Below are 22,565 nucleotides of genomic sequence, written 5' to 3'. Positions count from 1 at the left end.
AAAGTATTTGTCAAAAATTACAATGAACTATTTAGAAAGGAATGGTTTTATGTAATATTTTAGTTCTCATAGTATTGTTATAAACTATATTTATGCCTAGGATCTTCTAAATTTGACGCCAAGTCCCACAAGTCTACTTAGGATTAGTGGACGTTGCAAATCATCAGGTTATCTTACGATTCACAGCTCCTTCTATTTAAAAAAACCACAGTATTATGAAAACCGAGATATTGGCATTTCTTTTCAGGAGATTAATTGCAACAATAATACAGCTGAAATATCTTCTTACCAATAATCTCAGTTAATCAAATTATGTTCAGTAAAAGGTGGCCTTTTTGTCAAAAAGGTATATGAATGCAATAATGTTTTTTTTTTTTTTTTTTTACTAACACAAACTTATGTTAATGTAATTTCACACTTTGCTCATCTTATGTAATTATTGGCACTGTTTGTTATGTTAAAGCCACCTCATCAGGTACTGGTTACCAATGAAGTGGGATTGACTGTTACTTCACAATATCCCTAAAACTGAAGGGGCAACTATATTCAGCATTGAGTTATTGATATAAATTCTTGTTGTGTATTTAAATTGTAATGATTAATTTGTCGTTTCTTCTAGTGATGTACAAATAATTTATTCACAGGCCCAGAAGTCATCTGTATGGAAAGCCCTTTCCTGGTTTGACTTCCTCAACAAATCAGCCCAATGTTCTGTAAAGGTGTTTAACTGCAACAGAAATTGCTATTCAGTGCTGCAACCTAACCACTGTAATATATGCATCTCTTGACATATAGACTGTAACATTATACAGTCACTTGTATATCTACATAAAGAGGACACATCACTATACAGTCACCTGTATCTGTCGACATATAGAAGACACATTACCATAAAACACCTACAAATTTTAATACAGAGGTCATATCATCACACAGTCACCTGTATCTGTTGACACAAAGGCAATACCACTATATAGTCAACTAGCTGAGAACAGCTTTCATTATTCAATAATATTATTGCTTCTAGTAAACAATTAATTACAGTGAAGAAACAAAGGAGAAATGATCAAGTCTATGATTGAAAGTTTTAACTTTAAAGAATGGGCTACTATATGAAAAAAAACACACCAAAAACTCATAATAAAAAAATTTCTATCTTGTTGAAAATATTTTGCATAATTGAGTGGAAATAATTATCTGACTTACTGTGATAGTTCTTTGTCTCATACCTGCTGAAAGTATTTGGCTTAACAATGATGTCTCTGACTTTCAAAACTGTAATTAATATACCCCACCATGTCCAAGTAATACGAAAATGTCTTTAAAATATAAACATATAATACTTAAAAGAAAACATTGTTTTGAATAATTATTCTTATTTAATGTGCTCAAAATTTCTAAACAAAGTTCAATAGCAATTTTCTACACTGTCAAAGGAGGTATCATGTTCTTATAGTAAATACACAAAATACTATACTTTATGAATTAATTTCAAAGTATATGCACAAGTAATACATATAAACAATTACTAAAGTAGTTAATTCCATCTGTACCCACTTTAATACGTATGTAAATTTTAATATACGTTAACTGGTCTAAAATCATTCTCGCTTCTAATACAACAGGATATATAATGGTGTTTGATAAATATTTGTTTACAAAAATGGTCAATGTTTTAATAAAACAATACAAACTCTTTTACTTGTCCCAATAAATGTCAATTTCATATAAAATGCAGTGTGCAGTTTCATGTTGTGTAAGTACATTTATTATCAACCTGTTGTCTAAAGCAAAGTGTAAAAGTCATATTGTGTGAAAGGAATATGTTTAATACTGTATTACATAAAAAGACAAACACTAACACTGTAACAACAGTGAAAGAATTAAAAGGTCAACATTTGCAACCGAATAAAATGTCTTCCTTTTCATTTACTTTATTCAATTAGATCCTTAGAATACATTAGATTTCAAGAGAAAATGATATTAAAGATACTGGAATGAGGCATAAACTACAACAAATGTACATATGCTTGAGATGAATAGAACTTAATACAGTGTTAAATTATGACTCCTTTGTGTGGAAGATGTATTGGAGTGTACTACATTGTGAAGTTGTAGTTCTCAGGACAATCAGCTTCTGTTTAAATACTTATTTACAATGACAAAAACTTCAAAGATAATATTTGCTAAAATAAAACTTTTTTTTACAAGATGTACACAAATTCACGCATTGTATGAATCAAAAAACATACCAACACCCCTAGTAAAATTTACATATGTAGTCAATGTCTAGGTTCAAAGCTCCCCCATTATGCACATAAAATAAAGTTAAATTAAAAGTACAAGAACCTCAAATAGATTGTTGCAACAAATCTAGATTGCTCAAAATATAAATAAATGACACACCTAAAGCCTCAATTTTTAATGTTTATTATTACCTTTGACTTCTCTAAAATTGCAAGTCATGAATCACATATCTGTTTGCTTGAGTCTATGATGATTGCTGCAAGGTATCTTTGTATTTCATCTACACTGATAGTAATTTAAAGAAATAGAACATAATAAAACCAAAGTTTTTCATTCTTTTTGCTTCTAACCCTTTAACACCAAAAGAAAATTTTGGAAAGAAGCTGCAATAACTTTCTAGATTTAAGAACTGAAATGAAAATTCTTCTTTTTTAATCACTGTATTAATTTCCTTTTCTTGAATGTATAGTAATATCAAAGATTGCCAAAATCTTAACCAGAATTCATGACTTAAATACTGAGTGTTTTGATGGCAGGGGACTGCAAAATGTCCATGAAATCCATGTAATAAGAAAATAAAATTTCTCATTAATTTTTTTTAAAAACTCATCAACTTTGAAACACAAAGTATTTTAAAGCAAAATAAGTGTAAAATCTTCAATTCTATTTACATCTCAGAAAAACTCAAGAATGAAATATTATGACTATAATTAAAATTGTATTTCTTGGTAAATTTTGATAAAAGCAATTCTTTGAAATGCACTAAAATTGCATATTTCAGAGCAAATTTAAATATCAAATCTCATTCTCTTTATGTCTTAGAAAAACTCAAGTATAAAATATTACAACTTTAATAAAATCTATTAAATACTTTCTACAACTGGAAAGAAATGCCATTTTCTATTATAAAAACAATGATGAGAGAGACAAAAATTGAAAAGAAGCTAACAACATTGTCGATTTAAGAATCTAAAATATGTTTGTTTTTTTTAAAATAAGGTTTGATCTTGGACCCAAACAAATTGGAACAGGTAGCTCAAATGAAAGTGAAACAAATATCTATGCATATTTGACCCAGACATAATGACAATCAACTCGGAACAAGGTGTAGCACACAATTTTAACTGATGGAAAAAAGAAACATAAAAAATAAATCTCTTTAAAACTTAATTTTCATTAAAAGTTGGTTTCAAGCTTCTATGTTTTATTCTGTAAGGATTAATGTGTATATTTGTTGATAATTCTGAATTTTATATTGTGCTGTAAGATTGTGGATTTTTTTTTTATCACAATGAAAAAGTGCCATATCCTTTTTGCATGTATGTGGTTATGTCCTCCCTTCCCATAAAAACTCTTAAATCAAATCAAGATAACAACAAAAAGAGTAAAGGTTAAGAAATACTATTTTTCTAAATGCTGAGGTGTAAAATATTTTCTCTGTGATTGTGAAAAAATACATTTCTTTGGGTGTGATGTTGTGCAATGACTCCTTGTTTGATTGGAGGTTTAGTCACCAAACTTCAATGCATAAGGTTATATATTTTCTGAAAGCAAACCAGAAAAAAATAAATTTAAAAAAATATCTTAAATCATACAGAAGAGATACTTTCAGAAAACAACACAAACTTGAATGGAATCATTAAATGTTTCAGAGCTGCATGAAACAAATGTGACATTACTTCATCTCTAATAATGTAGATATTTTCAGGTTAAAAGGTTTTTATTCATCTCTATCAAAATTTCTTGAACCTACATGCTTTTCTGATATCACAATATACATGTATGTTGGTATTAAAATGTTCTATTAGAGTTGTTTGATTGTTACAGCTTCATCACCTTCCATAAATAATATTGCTTATAATTTGTTTCATACATTATTATAAAAGTACCTAAATGCAGGATAAGTTTTGTATATAATGTAGTTAATATTAAAAAGGGGGGTATTGTCAATAACAATTTTTAATGGTTATTTGGATAATATGTATATAGAATTTTCTATAACTTGAACTGGTGCTCAGCTCTTACACTACCTCAAGTCTGAAAATATGCAACTCTGATGATAATGTAGCATAAATTTTAAATTATAAGAAAAAGAACTACTAAAATATCACAATTCAGACACATTATTATTATTATCAAATGGTAATTTCATAGAATAAGTATCTGTGAAGGGAAGCACATTATGCTAGGAGACATATATATATAAAAGATATATTTATGCACATAAATTCTTGTCTTATATCTACAAGTTCATGCCATATAGTGAACCGAATAAAAATAAACTACTTGTAAATCACATAGTATTTGATACTAACAAATTATGTATGCAAGTTGTACCAAAATTTGGAACATCTGGATTTTCTGTTAGAAATAAAACTTAGAAATAAAACTTCTTATTGACACTCTTCTCCTTAGTTGTCATCAAGAGGTCTCCAAACCAAATCTAGTAAACACAAAAACATACAAAGTTGTTCAATGTTAAGCTGACAAGTGAAACGAGATGTTTAAAATATCACTAGAGTCAAAGGGCACAAACTATCTTATTAACCTCCTTCCCCAACATTGAGGCCCTAGAACTATCTCAGCTTACAACTGAACTCTTCAATGAAGATAAGCATGCTCAGTCAAGTAATCTAAAGGCTAAACATCTTTAGAATAATATATTTTGGTAAGAAGTAATAAAAATAATGGTATTACTTTTACATTAATTTTAACATAACTAACTAAACCAAAATATTTTCTGCATGTGTTGGACCTTTAAAATCTTATTTGTTTCAAAAGGAAGCACTCAGCTGTTCACCTAATACCATATCAGTGTGAAACAGGACAACATAAAAATTATTCTGCAAAAATCTATATCTTTTATCATACTGAATCTTCAAACAGTATAAAAATAATACACTAAAACAGTTTCCTCTGATGTTCGACAATTAAGGTGGTCAGAAGAGATACTTCTCACAACTAAATATATCACATAATGTATATATTTTTAAACTTTCTTGTAAACAGCATTTTCTCAAACTTATAATACAATAAGATTAAAATCCTTTTATAAATTGCATCACTAAAGGAAAAGTTACAGCAAAGGCACCATAAATAAGAGCAACAGTGGCTAAAGAGTTAATCTTAACTTTCCACTCTAAGTTTTTTACTTCATCTTTCACCTGACTCCCTCTCTTTACTTCATCTCTTACATAAACAGGTGGTAGTAATGGTGGTTTGTCTTCTCCAAGTTGTTTTAGTTTGATCTGAGTTTCAAGTAAAGTTTTCACTTCTTTCATGCCTTGAGACAAAACACATTCTTGATTTTGAAGTACAGTTACAATTTGGTGAGATGTGGCTTCTAATCCATCATTAAGAATGTTTATTTTGTCACTACTGCCTGTGCCTTCCCTGGGTACCATTTTCGAACTTCCAGTGTACCCAAGCATCTTCTTAAGGTCTTCAATGAAATCTGTCATTTGTACATACTCTTTTCTTAATGCATTATTTATAATAAATGCTAGATTCTGCAAGTCCTTCTGACTTGGACTTCCTTGCATAAATTCTTTCATTTGAAGTAATTTGTTGAAGCTAGTTCCCAATATTCCAATCACTGCTCCACAAATTAAGGTAATGAAAGACCAGTATTTCATTTTCTCTGCTTGAGCCTGCTCTTTTGTATGACTTTGATGAACAGCTAATGATAGTACAGAGAAATATTCCCTCTCATTCTTCTCTAGTTGTTTAAATTCTTCAATAAGTTTTTCTTCTTCTTTAATGATACTATGTTCCTAAAATCAAAAACACAAACATAAAAAGATTTTTCAAAATCATTAAACTTCCTTATATAATCATAATTTTCCTAATAAAAACAAAAAGTACTTTTAAAAGAACTAAGCACGTTTTTGGTCATTCTGTGAGTTGGTTGGTTTGGTGTTTTATGGCTAAAGCAACTAGGCTATCTGCTCCAAACATCTGGTAAAAAGTTAAAATTAAAGTAAATTTAGTAAACTTCATAAAAGGAATTTATGGTAAAACAAAACACAGTTTAATTTTTGAATCAAAAACATAAATAGCATTAAATCCAATTTTTACATCTAGTCTTTAGCAGTGAGAGAAAATCTAAAATAATACAAGTTGTAAAGAACTTTCTGTAGCATAATTGTAATTATAATAACTCGCCAGGAAGACTAACAGGTAGGTTCAAAAACCACCGTAAGTCACCTTAGGTTAGCATTTCTAGTCTTGGTTTTGAGTTATCTGATGTTATGGCCATTTTCAGAAAATAATGTAGTACAAGTTTTAAAAGACTTGTAGCAAAATTCTAATTATAACTCGTATGGATGACTAAACTGGTAGTTCAAACAGCAGCATCAGTCACCTGAAGTTGGCCTTTCCAGTCCTGGTTTTGAGTTATTTGATGTTATAACCATTTTCCAATTTCAAATCGAACTAGATGTACTTTGATTCTTAAAAGGGAATCACATTAACAAAATGTCTAAAGTATAAATTAAAAAACTTAAATAGCATTAAAAAGATTAATTGCCTTTAAAAAACTAAAAACATTTACACAGTGGACAGTGTCACAATTGCCAATAACACTGTGTAACGTTATGGATAAATCTTGGGACAGAACATAATCAAAATGGCGTTGTTTTTGAGAGTCATAACAATGGCAAGACAGTAAATTGTGGCTTATTGTGACCCGAGTGTTACATAGACAACACATTGGTGCATCAGTCCCAGATAAAAGAAAACAATGAGTTGAAAACTGTGACTAATGCATAGTCTAATTAGAAAAATTTCCTCTTTCCAATCCTTATGGAAGCAAGACAGCAAAAGTCCAACAAAAGGTTTTATTTGGAAAAGCTTGTTATCATGTTGCTCATTCCAAGTCGACTGCCAATTGGCATGGGGTCAAACCTTGAACACAATACCATAATCCATGTATAGAACAGACACTCATAGGCATCATGGTCCTTGCCACTGCAACGAGCACATGTCAAGGAACCATGACATGATGTCTTCGAGTGACTGAAGTGCTGACACTGGAAACATCTGAGAAGATATGGAACGTATGGCTGTACCTTGCAATTTAGATAACCTGCCTTGATGATGGCAGGTGAACATGGTGATGTCAGAATGAGGATATTTGTCGGCAGTATAACTACATCTTTGCAAGTGGAGATATGCATCACTGCAGAAACTTCATTCACAAACTTCTAAATGCCGCTTCTATGAAATTCTTGGGGTTTGGAGGAAAAGAATGTTGAGAGGGTAGCTTTGACATGTTCATGTGTTCCAAGCTCTTTTCCATCAAGATAGTTCTGCAAACTTCGGAATGGATGATAATCAGATGGGGCAAGGTCTGGAGAATCAGGAGGATGTGGAACCTTTTTCCAGTCTAGCTCTTCAATCTTTGCAGAAGTGATCCTTGCTGTATGGGGTCATGCATTATCTTGGTGCAGCACAACACCTTTACAACTGATCAAATCAAGTCTTTTTTCTTTTAATGCAACATTCAAGTGCTCTAACAGCGGACAGTAGAAGTCTGATGTGATCGTTATGTTAAGTGGCAGCAACTCAAAGTGGATCACACCAACAATATCCCGCCAAATGCTTAATAAGACTTTCCTAGAGTGAGGGTCCGTTTTGGGCTATGCTTTAGTCAGTTTACCTGCACTGAGGCATTGTCTGCAGCACTTAATTTTTATAATATATCTATTTTTCATTTCCAGTCACTAACCTATCCAAAAAAAGGTGAGTTACATTCACAAGAGTGTAGAGAAGTGCAAATGTCCACTCTTGTTGTAAGGCTGGCTTCTGTCAAATCATGGGGGATCCACTTTCAAAGTTTTGACACCTTTCCAAGCTATTGCAGATGAGTGAACTGTTGAATAGGTTGAATTAAGCATCTGTGCAAGTTCTTCAATTGTTACAGCACAATCTTCCATCAATGCAACTAGCAGCAAGTCATCATTAAACTCAACAGGATGACCTAAATGTGATGCATCACTTAAGCTGTCGTCTCCTGATCTGAACTTCTAAAACCACCTTTGACATTTTCTATCATTGAGAGACTCTGCATCATCAACACCTGGATTATTTCTTGTAGTTTCTGCTGCACTATTGCCTTTTTAAAACTCAAAGCATTATATGCCTAATGTGCTCCTCAGACACATCCATTGTTGTAAGGGTTTATTTGATTAATAATCTGAAAAAGTGGAGTTGGATTAGTTTCTTTTATTTGTCTGAACATTTTTATACAAGTCCTACTACATATTTTAGTCATTAAAGCCTTCTACAAAGACAGAAATAATAATGTACTTTCTGTATTAAATGTTTGGACATTACTTATGGGATGACCTGATATATTGCTGCAAATGTCATAAAATGTAATTACTAAAGATGTCTCACATGTTCTGTTCTAAATACCTTTCACCCTATTATTTACACCAATTCATTTTGTAAAATAAAAAACAATTTATCTGTTAACATGTACTAAATGTAATATGGAATATGTGGGCCAAACTTCAAACCCATTGGATATACGTATAAATTTCCACAGATCTCAAGTTTAAAACAATTTATTTAATTCCATAGAATTAAAACATTTTAGATTCTCATTCTTTTTACCTATGTTAAGATTATATTAGAAATTGTTAATGAAGACACCAATCAACTTCTATGAGGAAACTTTTACATTTTATCCTTGTGGATTAAACTAAGATTTTAATAACTCTACTGCTCTGAATTTCAGTAATGATTATTGTATTGCTAATATTTTCTTTATAGATAACTTTTTTCACAAAAGTTGGAAAACTAGAGGTAAAGGAAATAATATTTTATAAAATGGGTTGATTTTTCAGAATGTAGTAGTCATTTGGATAATAGTTTTTATTCTAGTATTTGTGTATGTAAATTATTTTTCAAAAAGATTTACCAACTTTATCTTCCAAAAATAAGAGCATTAATTAATGTAATAAAAACTTCTGATTTTCAAAACAATCATGGAAAACACTTAATTGGAGATACTATAAAATATTGATTAAGGCCAATGATTTATCAAGTTTCAAAAAAGATAAACTGCAAATCAAACCTTCTTATTTGACAATTAATTTTAAAAGAAGTATTTGATGGCTTGCAAATTTCTAAGATTATTCATCAATTTATAAAACATGATACTTTCCTTGTTAGGACTTAAAGCCTATTGTCAGCTATTAATATGAAGTTCCAATTGGTTTCCTATTATACAAGTTTTTTTACTAATTTAATTGTGGATGAAATTAATAACTTACCTTGTGAGTGTGAAAATAGTTTGTTTATCGATTCATTTCATAAACATATTGTTACTGGTAACTTGAAAATTATAAAAGATAAAATATTACATGAAACACTCCAAAATGATCTAAATACAGAATAGCCATAAAATGCAATAAGAAATAAATTCTTAAATCTATTGAAAATATTACTAATGAATATATTTTAAAACTTATCAGTATTACATCTCATCCACATAGAAGAATTCTGGAATGGAAGTTTTATGTACTTAAAAAAAAATAAACATTAAATTATCCTGTGTAAAATTAAAGAAATACCATACAGATTTATTGTTCCATCAGTTAATAAATAAGGTTCAAAAATTGCAAGAAAAATACATTACAGTTCCATTGATAAGGCTAACTGTAATATTGGTATCATCTGCAAAAAGTTGTTACTTGTGATAAAATACATCAACAGTACCGAAATATTTAAACTTATTAACTAATATAAAGATAAAGTAATTAATAATTTCCTAAAGGCATATAATAAACTTTATCCTAAACAAAATTCTTATGTAGATTTACCTTTTCTTTATGATATTCCCAAACTCCATAAATTCCCAATTAAATTTTGATTTGATTTCTATTGCTATTCCTTTATGCAAGACTTGTAAACAGAGGTTAAGACTAATAGATAGTGTATCCCCATAGCAATGTGGGACCTACTTCTTCAGTTACCTCCAAAACCTAGGGTACATTTTGTAACCCACATTATCACTTATACCCTGGGACCTTGCAATTAGTGCAGTATTTTTTATTTTATTTTTGTTTCAGCTTGTTTTTGGTTATAACAAACTAATATAATTAGTTAGAGGTTTGGATTTGCTATTTTTAACACAGTCTTTCCTCTTGACTTTAACTTACTTAACTCTATCAGTATTATTCTCTAAAAATACTTAAAACATGGCATACACAGTGTGATGGTCAGATTGGCTTTTAAGGAAAATGTAGTAAAACTATCAGCCCATAAAATTTGATTGAGGTTGGTCCAGAAAACTAGGAGAAATTAGATAATGGACAAATAGATAGACACAGATTTGTGTGTATATATATGTGTGTACACACACACAATCTTTCACTGATACACGTATGCGTATATATATATGTATATACACACACACACTCACACATTTTAAACGAAAACAGGCCAATCCCTTATTTGTGCTCCTCTTCTTTGTCTAATAATATGCCGACTTTACCAAATATTATGTTAAAACAAAGTTTACCCTTACATAACTTAAAGAATCAAGTCAGGTAAAAGCATGACTGTGTACAGCTGAAAAACCTTGAATGTAACTCCTTCTATAACTGGTGTAAAATAAATCTTTATTCAGGTATGTTCAGGTATATTTTATTAAGTTATTGTTTAAATGTCTATGTTTAGTATGACATTATTGTTTTGAAAAGATCACAGTAATCCTTTTTACTTCGGTAAAAGCTGCATATGTAAGTAACTAAGAACTCATACCCCTTTGGTGCATTTTCTTATACAAGTTGATACAAGTCAGAGTTTTTCTCCTTTGTAAATGCCATTTAGAATAGTTAATCACATATGTATCATAATATTTTTTAATATATTTTTTATGAAGTTCAACAGTACAGCAGTGTGAAAATAATTTTTTGTTCTAAAGCTTTTGGTCATTTTTATCCAAATCAAAAGTTACTTCTGAAGAAACTTTATGTTAGTGTATTAACCTGTTCAGTGCTGTAGACGAGACAACTCGTCCAAGCCGATTGGTAACACAGTGCCACGGACGAGATAATTTGTTCTCAATAATACCTAACTTCAAAGCTATATGTCAGCACCATACATGTATTTGACCTAGTTAGAGAAAAAATAGTATTTGTTGCTTATTTCCTTTGTTTTAAAAATTACTCAATTTTACTGATAGGCACATGCCTTCACCTGGCATAGGAGCTGCCGTAGCAGCTGAAATACTTGGCAGTCAACAGGTTAAAGACATAGGTAGTAAAATCTCAAAGGACACTTTGATTAAAGAGATAACAGCAATGCCTGAAAGACTCTTTACAGTTATTAAAGATTTAAGGTTGTGTGGGTTAATAATTTTTGTGATTCCTACATCTCATGTAATTTTACATGGAATAAAATTATTAATAGGCCCCTATTAAGACCATGGGCCTTGGGGCTAAGCCCCCTCTAGCCCCTACCTAAATACACCACTGCTTCCACCACGTTTCTGTTGTACTGAATATGAAGATTAATAAAATTCTGATGTTTCACCTGTGATTTACTTTCTGTTGTTTTTGGAAAGTAGCCTGAAATCTAATTTTTGATTTTGTCTTAACACCTTGGCACAGTATTGTATACAATTTATTTGGTCCTCATCATTGATGTATATGAATTTAAAATAATTTTAGTTTATTTTCCAGTTTGGTCAACACCCAAACAAACAGAGGTCAGCTTGCTCAGGTATGGTTTTGGGAACAACTGTGAATAGTTTTATTTTACTTGTTCACTTTTGTTCATTTCTTTGCTGTTTGAGCTCATAATTATTCTCTGATGAAGTTGGGTTAAGATAATACTTTTAAACTTGTCTCTTGGGCATGAGTGTACCTGAATACTAAACACATACAACATCTCTCTCACTTGCATCTTTAAACCCACTTTAATTTTATTTTGCATATAGAACCTAATTATTTAACCTTTAACTCTATTTTAGATTATTTAATAAGGACACAATTAATACATATAACTACTGGAAACAAGTTTACACTAAGACTGAAAACCTGAGGATGTGACAGCCAAGATGAACCAATGGCCCCTCACTGTCCCTAAAATTTTGTTACTATGTTATGTTATAAAGACAAAAAGTGTTTCAAGCAGAAAAACTTCATATTGTGTAGTGATATTCATTGGTTAGGCTATTAACATGAGAAACAATTATTTCTTAATTCATTCAGCATATGTATAGAAGTGTGTTTATTCAATTCACAAGTTCACACTACTTTGCAACCCCCAGAAAGAAACAATTTCTGTGGATGCCCATGCAAACAGTCATGGCTGAGGCAAACTCAAACACAACTGAAGAAATGAATAATGTATGAAACTAGACTTTAAACTAAGCAGGATACTTTTGGCATTTCAAATTTGTAAGTTTAAAATACACATTGACTCATTTAAATTAATCTTTTCCAAAAGGTATAGTGTAACTAATAACAAAAAGATAACACAAACCTGACTAATCAATGTCAGATAATGATCCTCTCCTCGTGAAGTCTTGTCCAGCTCAGCATGTATATCTTTTAAACAAGTAATCGTTTGCTGGATTTTCTGTTGACAGTTTCTTCGAAGTTCCTGAGCATCAATAAACACTTGTTCTGCCTATATGAAGAAAAAAAAAGAAATAAAAGAAAAATAAGTTATAAAAGAAATATCAGACAAATCAAAGAAGTATCAGAAATGTATTTAGTATCCCATTTTCACAAAAAATTTTCATTTGATAGTAACAATAATAAATCATAAAAATATTCTGTGCAGATTTTGGACATTAGTTAGGAAATATTAGTATTCAGAGATTCTTTATGAACATGAATATTTGATAACTGGCATTGGAACAAAGTCCACTGATAAAGAATTTCATTTAGTGCATTACTGATTTTCTATTATAATATAAACTCAATTGATTAAAAACTAACTCCTGGTAAGAATTTAATCTGAAGCTGCCACTTTCGTTTGAATACATTTGAATCTAATTATGATCTAAGAACCAACAGTGACTTGACACAATATAATACACAACCATATGCTATTGATTAAATTTACTTGTCTTCAAAAGATGGCAAACAAGTTTCACTGAATGAAATTCAACAAGTCAGAGGTGACAAGAAACACTTAACAAAAATAAACTGGCAAGTGTGACAATTTAAAAAATATGATTAAGTTTTGATGTGAAAAACTTATAATAAAATAGAATTATAGAGTTATAAATTTATACATTTTTTCAGATGATATGTAAAATATTAAAAGAAGCTTTTGTAATAAAAATAACCCAATTAATGTTACCATATGACTGATGAATACAATTCTTTGATATAACCAAATGGAAATGCTGTGGAGCTGGATGGCACAACAATATTCAGTTACTGAAATAAGGGTACAAATGCAACACCCGTTAAAGTAATTTACTATTGTACGATATTAATATTAACATAAAATATGAATAAAGTTAAATAATGTACATTGTAAGTAACCAGGTCCTATATCACTGTGTCAAAGTATGAATCTCAAACTAGAGATAACCTATCATGATCTGAAAATGTAAACTATGACTGGAAGTTTAAAACTTGACTATAAAATGTTGCATTATTTAAAATGAGAATTTTAGCACACGGATTCAAGAACACTTAATGCATTAGATATATAAATATGTACATGCATCCCCAGTGCCTTGTTTAGAGGACAAAGTCAAAATTAAGGTACAGTGTATCCATCTTGAAAGTTATGGAACTACATCAAGAGAATACTATAACTTTTTAACACAATTTTTGTACATTCACAAAAAATGTCAGATTATCACAAAACATTACCATACTTTCGTATACGTCAAATTTTTGTTTTAAGTTTTAGGATTTTTAAGTAATGATTTGCCTCTACATTTTTTTTCTTTTCAAATGTTAATAAATTAAAAAAATTAAATGTCATTAAAAAGATTAATGGCCTTTAAAAAACTAAAAACATTACCAAGGTGGACAGTGTCACCATCACTGTCTAACGATATGGGCTAACCTGGGGACAGAACATGTTTAAAATGGTGCTGTCGTTGAGAGTTGTAACGATGACAAGAAAGTAAAATGTGGCTTATTGTGATCTGAGTGTTAAACTACACATTGGTGCATCAGTTCCAGATAACAGAAAATGATGAATTAAAAAACTGTGACCAATGCATAGTCTAGTTAGAACTTCCTCTTTTCAATCCTTTTGGAAGCAAGATGGTCAAAGTCCAACATAGGGCTTTATTTGGAAAAGCTTGTTTTCGCATTGCTCACTCCAAGTCAACTGCCAGCTAGCACAAAGCTGAGTCTTAAATACAGAACCATAGTCCATGTATGGGACAAGCACAGCAGTGATAGTGCCAGAGCTGATAGATTTATTTGCGATGCCGGCAAGCTCGTTCCCGCAAATACCAACATGGCCTGGTATCCAGAAAAACTGGATAGAAGAAGATGTTAAAAAGAAATGGGCCAGTCGGTTTTGAATATTGGCGAGAACAGGGTGTGAACCAATATGAAGCGATTCCAGAACCAGTAGAGAACTAAGCGTGTCAGTATAAACAGTGCAGTTTGAGTACTGCTTAGCTTCTATGTGATCCAAGGCAAGAGAATTGGTGTACAGTTCAGCAGTGAATACAGAAGCTGTAGAGGGGATTCTGCACATAACCACCAAATCACAACAAACCATAGCAGAGCCCACAAAGTCACCTGATTTTGAACCATCTGTATAAATAGGAATGGAAGGATGGTTCGAAAGATGTTCAGCAAATAGCTGACAGTATTTCCAATCAGGAGTGTCTACATTTCTCAGATGACTTAAAGATAGGTCACATTTGGGGACCATAGTAAGCTATGATGGGATAGTCTGACCAGTGGATACAGCAATGTTATTCAAGAACAGACCCAATTCATCCAACTGCACCTGGATACAAAGGCCTAAAGGAGCAATGGCAAACTGTCTGGTCTGAAAAAGCATGGCCCACTGAGAAAGGAAAACACAACTCCAGGTGGAATGCTTTGGTAAGAAATGAAGTTTCGAAGCATATAGTAAAGATAGCTGCAAATGGCAGAGGTGCAAAGAAGGTACATGAGACCGTGTATAAGCTATGAACTGGGGAAGTGCAGAGTTGAAGACCTTGATGATGAATAGGGTCAAGCATCTTTAAGGCCAATGGTTTGGCAGAGCCATGGACCAGTGATTCACAGTCGAGTTTCAAATGAATAAAAGCACGATATATCTTTAGCACAGAACATCAATCTGCTCCTGAAGTGGTAGAAGAGAGGACATGGAGGATGTTCAGTGTTCTTGTACATTTGACCCGTAGCTGCTTGATGTGTGGTATGAGGGTCAGCTTAAGGTCAAAGATAAGCACCAAGAAAGCAATGCAGGTCAAGAGTGTGAGATATCTAAGGAAAATATCCCAGGCTCGTTTTTGAGCTTTCTGTGCCATGTGGCAGACAGGATTCCACCATGGATGAGGATATAGTGGAAAACGTGTCGAGGTTTTAGGAATACATTGGGCAGCTGCTTGTACAATACAGTCAATTACTGCTGCCACACAGTCGTCTATTGATGGGTTACAGATGATGGCAGGATCAAGACTTGCGAAAGCAGTGAAAGAGGGCCACGTGGGTCGGGTGGCATCAACCATGGCCAGTCTGTCCCAAGATTATAGAAAAATGATCATTGCCTCATGGATTATTGTCAACCCTCCATGAGAAATGGGAAAATAATGAAGGGGAGCAAACTGAGAGATCAATATCAGTGAAGGACTGACTAGGTACATGAAAATAAGTGTAAGAACTACTATTAAAAAGAGAAAGGTTGTGATCAGAGAGCATATGCTCTACAGAGTGACCCCCTCCTATCAATATCAGCACTTCCCCAGAGGGGATGATATCCATTAAAGTCCTCCAGGATGAAAAAGGAAGATGGCAAATGTTCAATGAGAGCATCAAGGTCTGATTGATCACAGGTCTCTCCAGGCAACAGGTAGAGAGAACAAACAGTGATGGTATGACCCAAGGAAACACGGATGGCTAAAGCCTCCAAGGGTGTGTTAAGTGGAAAAGACACAGTGGACACATGCTGATCAACCAACAGTGCCACCCCTTCATGCACTCGTCCATCACATAACCTGTCATTTCTGTATAAAGAAAACTGCTGAAAGGTGACTGTATTAAAACGTTTCAGAAATGTTTCCTGTAAGAAAAGACGTACAAGATGGTGAGAAGCAATCAGAGTTTTGATGTCATCAGGATCAGAACATAACCTCGACAGTTCCATTGTATCAGGGTGTCAATTTTTATTTATGTGTAGGTGATTTGGGTGGAGAATCCTTCCGTTTATGATGCCTTTTTTCCTTACTGTCCATATTCGAGAGGTCTATCGATTCCATGGAACCTGCCCTGGGTCGACTGGGGAGGTCTTTGATGTTCAGAGACTGAGAACGAATGATTGTTTTGCATCATGGGGTGGGAGAAGATGATGTATTCGAGGAAATGCCTGTACCTGGAACCAAAGGATGTGGTTCTTGGGATTTGGAGGAATGTATGTAAGGGACAGAGACAAGTGTTGAAGTTGATTCATCAACCTTTTTTAACCATGGAGGTCAAAAGACTTTTCATTTGTTTGGAGAACAATTCTTTTGGAGGCACAAAGAGATTTGTCTGTACTTTCACTGTAGTAGTGGAACAAAGTACAGCAGCATACGTCCGAGATGAGGTGGTGGACAACAACTTTAGAGCCTCAGGATAAGTAATGTTATGGCTCGTTTTCAAATGCTGCACCTCTTTATTCCAACCATTTAGGGCAAGAATGAATGTATGACTGGTGAGAGCCATTGAAATTAATGCAATGAGGGTCCATTTCACACTTGTTGGCATCGTGGTCCTTGCCACTGCAATGAGCACATGTCAAGGAACCACGACATGACGTCTTCAAGTGACCAAACCGTTGACACTGGAAATATTGCAGGGGGTTTGGAATGTATGATCATACTCTGAAATTAAGATAACCTGCCTTGATGGTGGAAAGTGGACATGGTGATGTAAATGAGAGAATGAGGACATTGGTTGGCACCATAATTTCATCTTTGCAAGTGGATATACTCCTCACTGCAGAAACTCCTTGGGTGCAGAAACCAGTGAAAATCTCCGACTATGGGATGTTCTTGAAATCCCTCTCAACAATAACTCCTTGTGATGAATTCAAAGTAGTGTGAGGTGTAACCTCAATAGGTATATCCCAAAGTACCTTTGAATGCAAAAGGAATTCACTGTGTAGAGATGTAGATATTTCCACCAATATGTCACCAGATTGAAGCTTTTTACTAACTTTGGAGAGCTGGCAAGTCCCTCTGAATGGAAAAGAGAGACATTTGCCTTAAAGGTTTATCTGAAAGTGAATGCAATATCAGAATATGAGGTACAACAGGTGGTACAGATGGTGAGTATTGCTGCTCAGAATCTTCAAAATGTGGTCGTTTACCAATACTGTTTTTTCACTATTTTATTAAGATTTTTAACTGGAGTATCCATAATAAGAGAGGGAAATTTCGGTGCCCACTAACCTCACCCACCATGGAGCCCTACAAGGGGATGCACTACAATGTCAAACAAGGACACTGCAGCAACGCCAGGGTTTCATGAGCACTATACCCAAACACCAGCATCAGACAATGTCCACAACACCTGTTGAGAACATCCAACACTGGTACTTGGTTGACCCTTGCCCAAGTGGACCAGCCGAATGACCCAAGGGGAGGCACCCCAAGTTCCCCATCTACAGAAATTCAAAGCCAAAGAGGTGTGTTAGGGTTGGACCCCTCAACCACCAGGATCCTCTCCTCCCCTTCATGGATTGCCATGCATGGCAAACATGTGGGTGGATGTTTAGATCCCAGAGGAGGTAAACTGAAAGAACAGAACTTTCCTGGGAGGTCCCCTCACCACGTACAAGAATCCACACCAAGGGGCACATAAAATTAAAAAATAACAAGCAACCTCTTAGTCCAGCCTCTAAATCAAACTAAACACTACAAAAACGCAAAGCCAGTCCTCATCTTCCAACTATTTATCAAGCTCTCCCTTAAATTCTCTTAACATATTTGGACATACCACATTTGAAGGTAACTCACTACAAAGAATATTTACGTTGTAAGAAAAATAAAATTGTCTTAGCTGAAGATGACTCCCAGCCAGGCCAAAGTTCCCTTGTTAAACACCTCAACCATATCCCCTCTAATTCTTTTACTTTCAAGAGAAAACAAATAAGAAATTTTCAGTTCTCCTCGCATGATAACTTTTCCAACCCAAGTATCACCATTCAAGTAGTCCTCCTCTGAATCCTTTCCAACAGTTCAATATCCTTTCCTAAGAAAGTGACCAAGAACTGAACAAAATACTCCAAATCTTGCCAAGCAGTAACCTATACAATGAAATTATGACCTCTTTAGACTTGTATTCAATAATTGTATAGATACAACCTAAGATCCTATTTGTCCTGCCTTTAGAAATAGCATACTGCTTTGATAGCTTAAGAGACTGATCAACCAGAACACCAAGACCTTTTTCTTCCATAACACTGTTACGATTACTTCCATCAAAACTATACTCATAATTCATATCATGACATCCCTCATATATTACTTTGCATTTAATATATTAAAAAGCAATGTCCGATTTATTTTCCAAACTCACCAAATAATCAAAATCTTTTTGTAAAGTAGCAGCCTTTTCCTTACAGCCAGCAATGCTCACAGAAAAACTTTAACATCATCAGGAAAATTCAATAATCTATTAACCATATTTTTATCTATGTTTCTGATGAATTAAAGAATAAAGATCCAAACACTCAGCTATTAACTACCATACTTATGACATTAATTGAGTTTGATTGAACTCCATCTATAACGACCATCTGCTTTCATCCATCCACTTTTCTATCCAATTAGCCAATATACCAAGCTTTCTTTTCAAATGCTTTCTAAAAATCCAGACATACAAAATTCACACCTGTACTTTCATCAACATATTTCTTCATTTAATTTATTCTAATCTCACCAATGTCTAGTCTTGATTTAAAACTTACTACAGTTATTATCCCTTGCAAAAAAAGCCAGCCACTTTGTTATTTAAATGTAACTAACCCACCCCAAAAATTTCACTTTTTTCATTGAACTAATTCTCACAAATCCAACCTGTTTATCCTTATTTATTAACCTAATCCTAGGATTCACATCTAGTGACCTACTTATAATTTTGTTTCCACAATTAAGTACTCACAATGTCCCTTCCAGAATGAAGTTATTATGGCCCCTTTCTTTGAATGCTTCATAGTTAACAATTAGCTCCTCTGACATCATTAGCTCAAGCACACAATAAAAACTGCATTGCTGTTTGTACTCTTTTACTATATCACTTGCTTTGTCAGTTATATCCTCTACCTGTACCACTGGATAATATAATCTAATTGTTTCTTCCCTATATAACCCAGAGACTGTCCTGTCAACATACTATAATAAGAATTTCACATAACAATATAGGTCATTCCATGCCAGCTCACCCAGAAAAAAGAACTTTTCCCAATTCATGTCATAGATTTTCTTGAAAAATGACCCATATACATATTTTCTTAAATATACTTGTTTTTGCCTTGAATTACTATGTATTGCTTTTAATTGTCATAGCAACACCAATAGGTCACAAGATTGACCAGCTTCTGTTGTAGCACACTGAAGGTATGTAATTTCACAAAAGGCTTTAAAGAAAACTGACCTCATATGTGTTTCCCAATTCATGATAGAATTTAAACATAGGCTTTAATCTAGCCTGACTAGAAATATCTCACAGAAACTACCATCTTAGACCCTGTCATCCCTACTCAGATGATAACCCATGCAAAGATATAATTAAACTGCTACAAAAACCAAAAATCCAGATTGCATAATAATTTGTATTTCTACATAAAATTATTATATTTACTGGATATCATTCACAGAAATAAAAAAAAATTAAGCCTCATTCTATATTATTAGTTACATTTTTAATTTATATTTTAATGATTTCTAGCATCAAAAAATAAACTCATAATATACACAACTCAGAATGGTTAAGGAAGACTCAAATCAAGTAAGGAATAATACAGTCAGAGCTTTCAACTACATAATTATATATTTTAACATCATTAATTAAAAACATTACATCTCATATATATGAGCATAGTTACAAACGATAAGAAAAAGAAGAATATTCTAATAGATACCTTTACTTATCAATTCGGAGTGGAATGTTATTAATTTAAATAAGTTTTTTTTTATTACCCACTTAATGTTGTGTAGGCGAATTTTCAACAGTACAACTTTGATCAAATTATGTTAGGCAAAATCACTATATAGTCTTAAATGTAAATAGTTTTGGTTAATAGAACTACAAGGAAACGAGTATTTTAATACTACACAGTAAAATTAAATTATATTGGATACATCAAAACCCAGTTTAGTTTGCTGGAATTTTGACAAATACTACCAAACATTTGAACCGGTTTAAATTATAATTTCTGCTGATCAACTTCTAAACAATACGCAACATTATCATTAATAGTATTCAATTTTATTTTCCTAGCTAACACAAGTACATAACGTGCAAATAAATGAAGAAGCCATGTGACTTTTGAAACCAATAAAATACTAGTATCTTTTGTAAGCTGTTGTAACAAGCGCACGAATCCATAAATACTATAACTACACGGAAACGCCGATTCACTCCAAGAACTGATGCCATTGGAATATATTTTTGTTTTACTTTTCCGAGCTTTAAAACTAAATTATCATTAGCATTAACTTAAGCATTCTGAACTTACTAAAATTACATCGGTACTCTGGGGATGCTCACAACCTGCATAACCAAATTAACTGTAATTCAAAATTAGTTGACATACCTGCAAAACTTTGTCCTGTACTGCTTTCAATTCAGTAAGACCAATAGCATACTCATAGTACTTCATCAAATGCGGTAATTTAGATCCCACAAGCCCACTCGAAATTTTAGGAGTTACTACATTGGAAGTTAAATTTGAATATCTCTGAACCGCCGAACCGTTACAAACTTTTTCAAGAGCACAACGAAAGAACTGAAACGTTAACCTACCAACACACGCCATATCCTGTTGTGTTCAGATGGTTACAAACACAGTGGTCAGACTGGTTTACTGCCTGTCAGTTTCTTTTTCCTTTATTATGACAAGCAATAAAACAAAACAATTACATTGTGTAACGGAAATACTGAAAATATTTTGAAACCGTTAACTAACACGCACCAAAAACATTTTCTTAATATATTGGTTCAACTTTAGTTGACAAATTTTACAACAAGCAGTAAACAACTTCTTTAGACAATAAGATACATTAATTAAACAAATTATACCACATATACTTTCCTCATTGCTATACCTTAACGTAAAAAATGGTCAACAACCAATGGAATATTTTCATTTGAAACAATATAAAACCTACAGCAGCTCAAAAGTTGATAAGAAATCACGAATTCTACGGCTATGTTTTAGAAAAAGCGAAAAGTTAAGTCCATACCTATTTTTGCAGTATTTTTAGTTGAACTATTTTTTCGAAAGAATAAATTGAGTAGATTTGATACATACAGGTAGGTTAGGCACAACACTACCCAATCTTACATCACATTACAATTCGCATTGAAGCGAAAAGCAGAATCTTCAAAAACACACTAAATTTTCCACACTTGAACTGTTAGAAATGTATAGATATCAAGACACGTGAGATTATCGACCTAAATATAGGTATCGACTCAGAAATAACTATAATTTCCGAAATTATAGTTAAAGAAAACACTAACAAAAACATCCTAGGGTTTAAAATATTTTTCGCACCCTAAAACAGACGTAACAAAAGGTTTAACAATTTATTTAAAAAAAAACAACCCTCCCACTCTATAAATATTGAAACAGCACTTTTCAAAAATAAACGAAAGTATCCTGCGCAACACTCGGCTTAATAACAGGCAGTCCGTTTCACTCCTAGCTGTGTATTGTTCTCCGAGCAGGCCATAAGACATAAACTTCCTTCAAACTTGTTTTATAATGCAGCCTAGACCCATTTTAGGAGATTTCAGTGCCACATATACCAATTTTCACAGCTTCATGCTAATACTAGAGGAATAGCTCTTCACATCTTGCTGGAATACAGGACGCACGTTACTGAAACGAACCAAATGTATGTGTCTGTTCTTATAGCAAAGCCACATCGGGCT

At 32.8% G+C, this 22,565-nt stretch overlaps 1 protein-coding gene across 2 annotated transcripts; it reads right to left on the bottom strand.

Annotated features, from left to right (window-relative positions):
- Positions 1–3,948: 3,948 nt before the first annotated feature.
- LOC143243938 (mitochondrial potassium channel-like) lies at positions 3,949–21,517 on the bottom strand. Of its 2 annotated transcripts, XM_076487775.1 has the most exons (4): positions 20,548–20,938; positions 13,576–13,655; positions 12,748–12,894; positions 3,949–6,020 (listed from the first exon to the last, which is right to left on the bottom strand). In XM_076487775.1, exons 2-4 carry the CDS (start codon positions 13,576–13,578, stop codon positions 5,286–5,288), a joined length of 885 nt encoding a protein of 294 aa, XP_076343890.1. In that variant the 5' UTR covers positions 13,579–13,655; positions 20,548–20,938; the 3' UTR covers positions 3,949–5,285. The 2 variants fall into 2 exon arrangements, with proteins under 2 accessions (XP_076343890.1, XP_076343889.1); XM_076487774.1 differs by lacking the exons at positions 13,576–13,655; positions 20,548–20,938 and adding an exon at positions 21,223–21,517.
- Positions 21,518–22,565: the final 1,048 nt, after the last annotated feature.

The sequence above is a fragment of the Tachypleus tridentatus genome, chromosome 2, assembly GCF_004210375.1.
Source record: "Tachypleus tridentatus isolate NWPU-2018 chromosome 2, ASM421037v1, whole genome shotgun sequence".
Lineage (NCBI taxonomy): Eukaryota > Metazoa > Arthropoda > Merostomata > Xiphosura > Limulidae > Tachypleus > Tachypleus tridentatus.
Note: the sequence above shows the minus strand (reverse complement) of the source record. Positions and strands in the feature narration are given on the sequence as shown.

Excerpts from the sequence above, each read along its gene's own strand:
- LOC143243938 (XM_076487774.1), bottom strand. The coding sequence starts at position 21,444 with ATGGCGTGTGTTGGTAGGTTAACGTTTCAGTTCTTTCGTTGTGCTCTT. Across the intron at positions 12,895-21,222 it reads TACAGGACAAAGTTTTGCAG|GCAGAACAAGTGTTTATTGA; the intron begins GTATGTCAACTA and ends TTCTTCATATAG. Across the intron at positions 6,021-12,747 it reads ATCTGACATTGATTAGTCAG|GAACATAGTATCATTAAAGA; the intron begins GTTTGTGTTATC and ends TTTTGATTTTAG.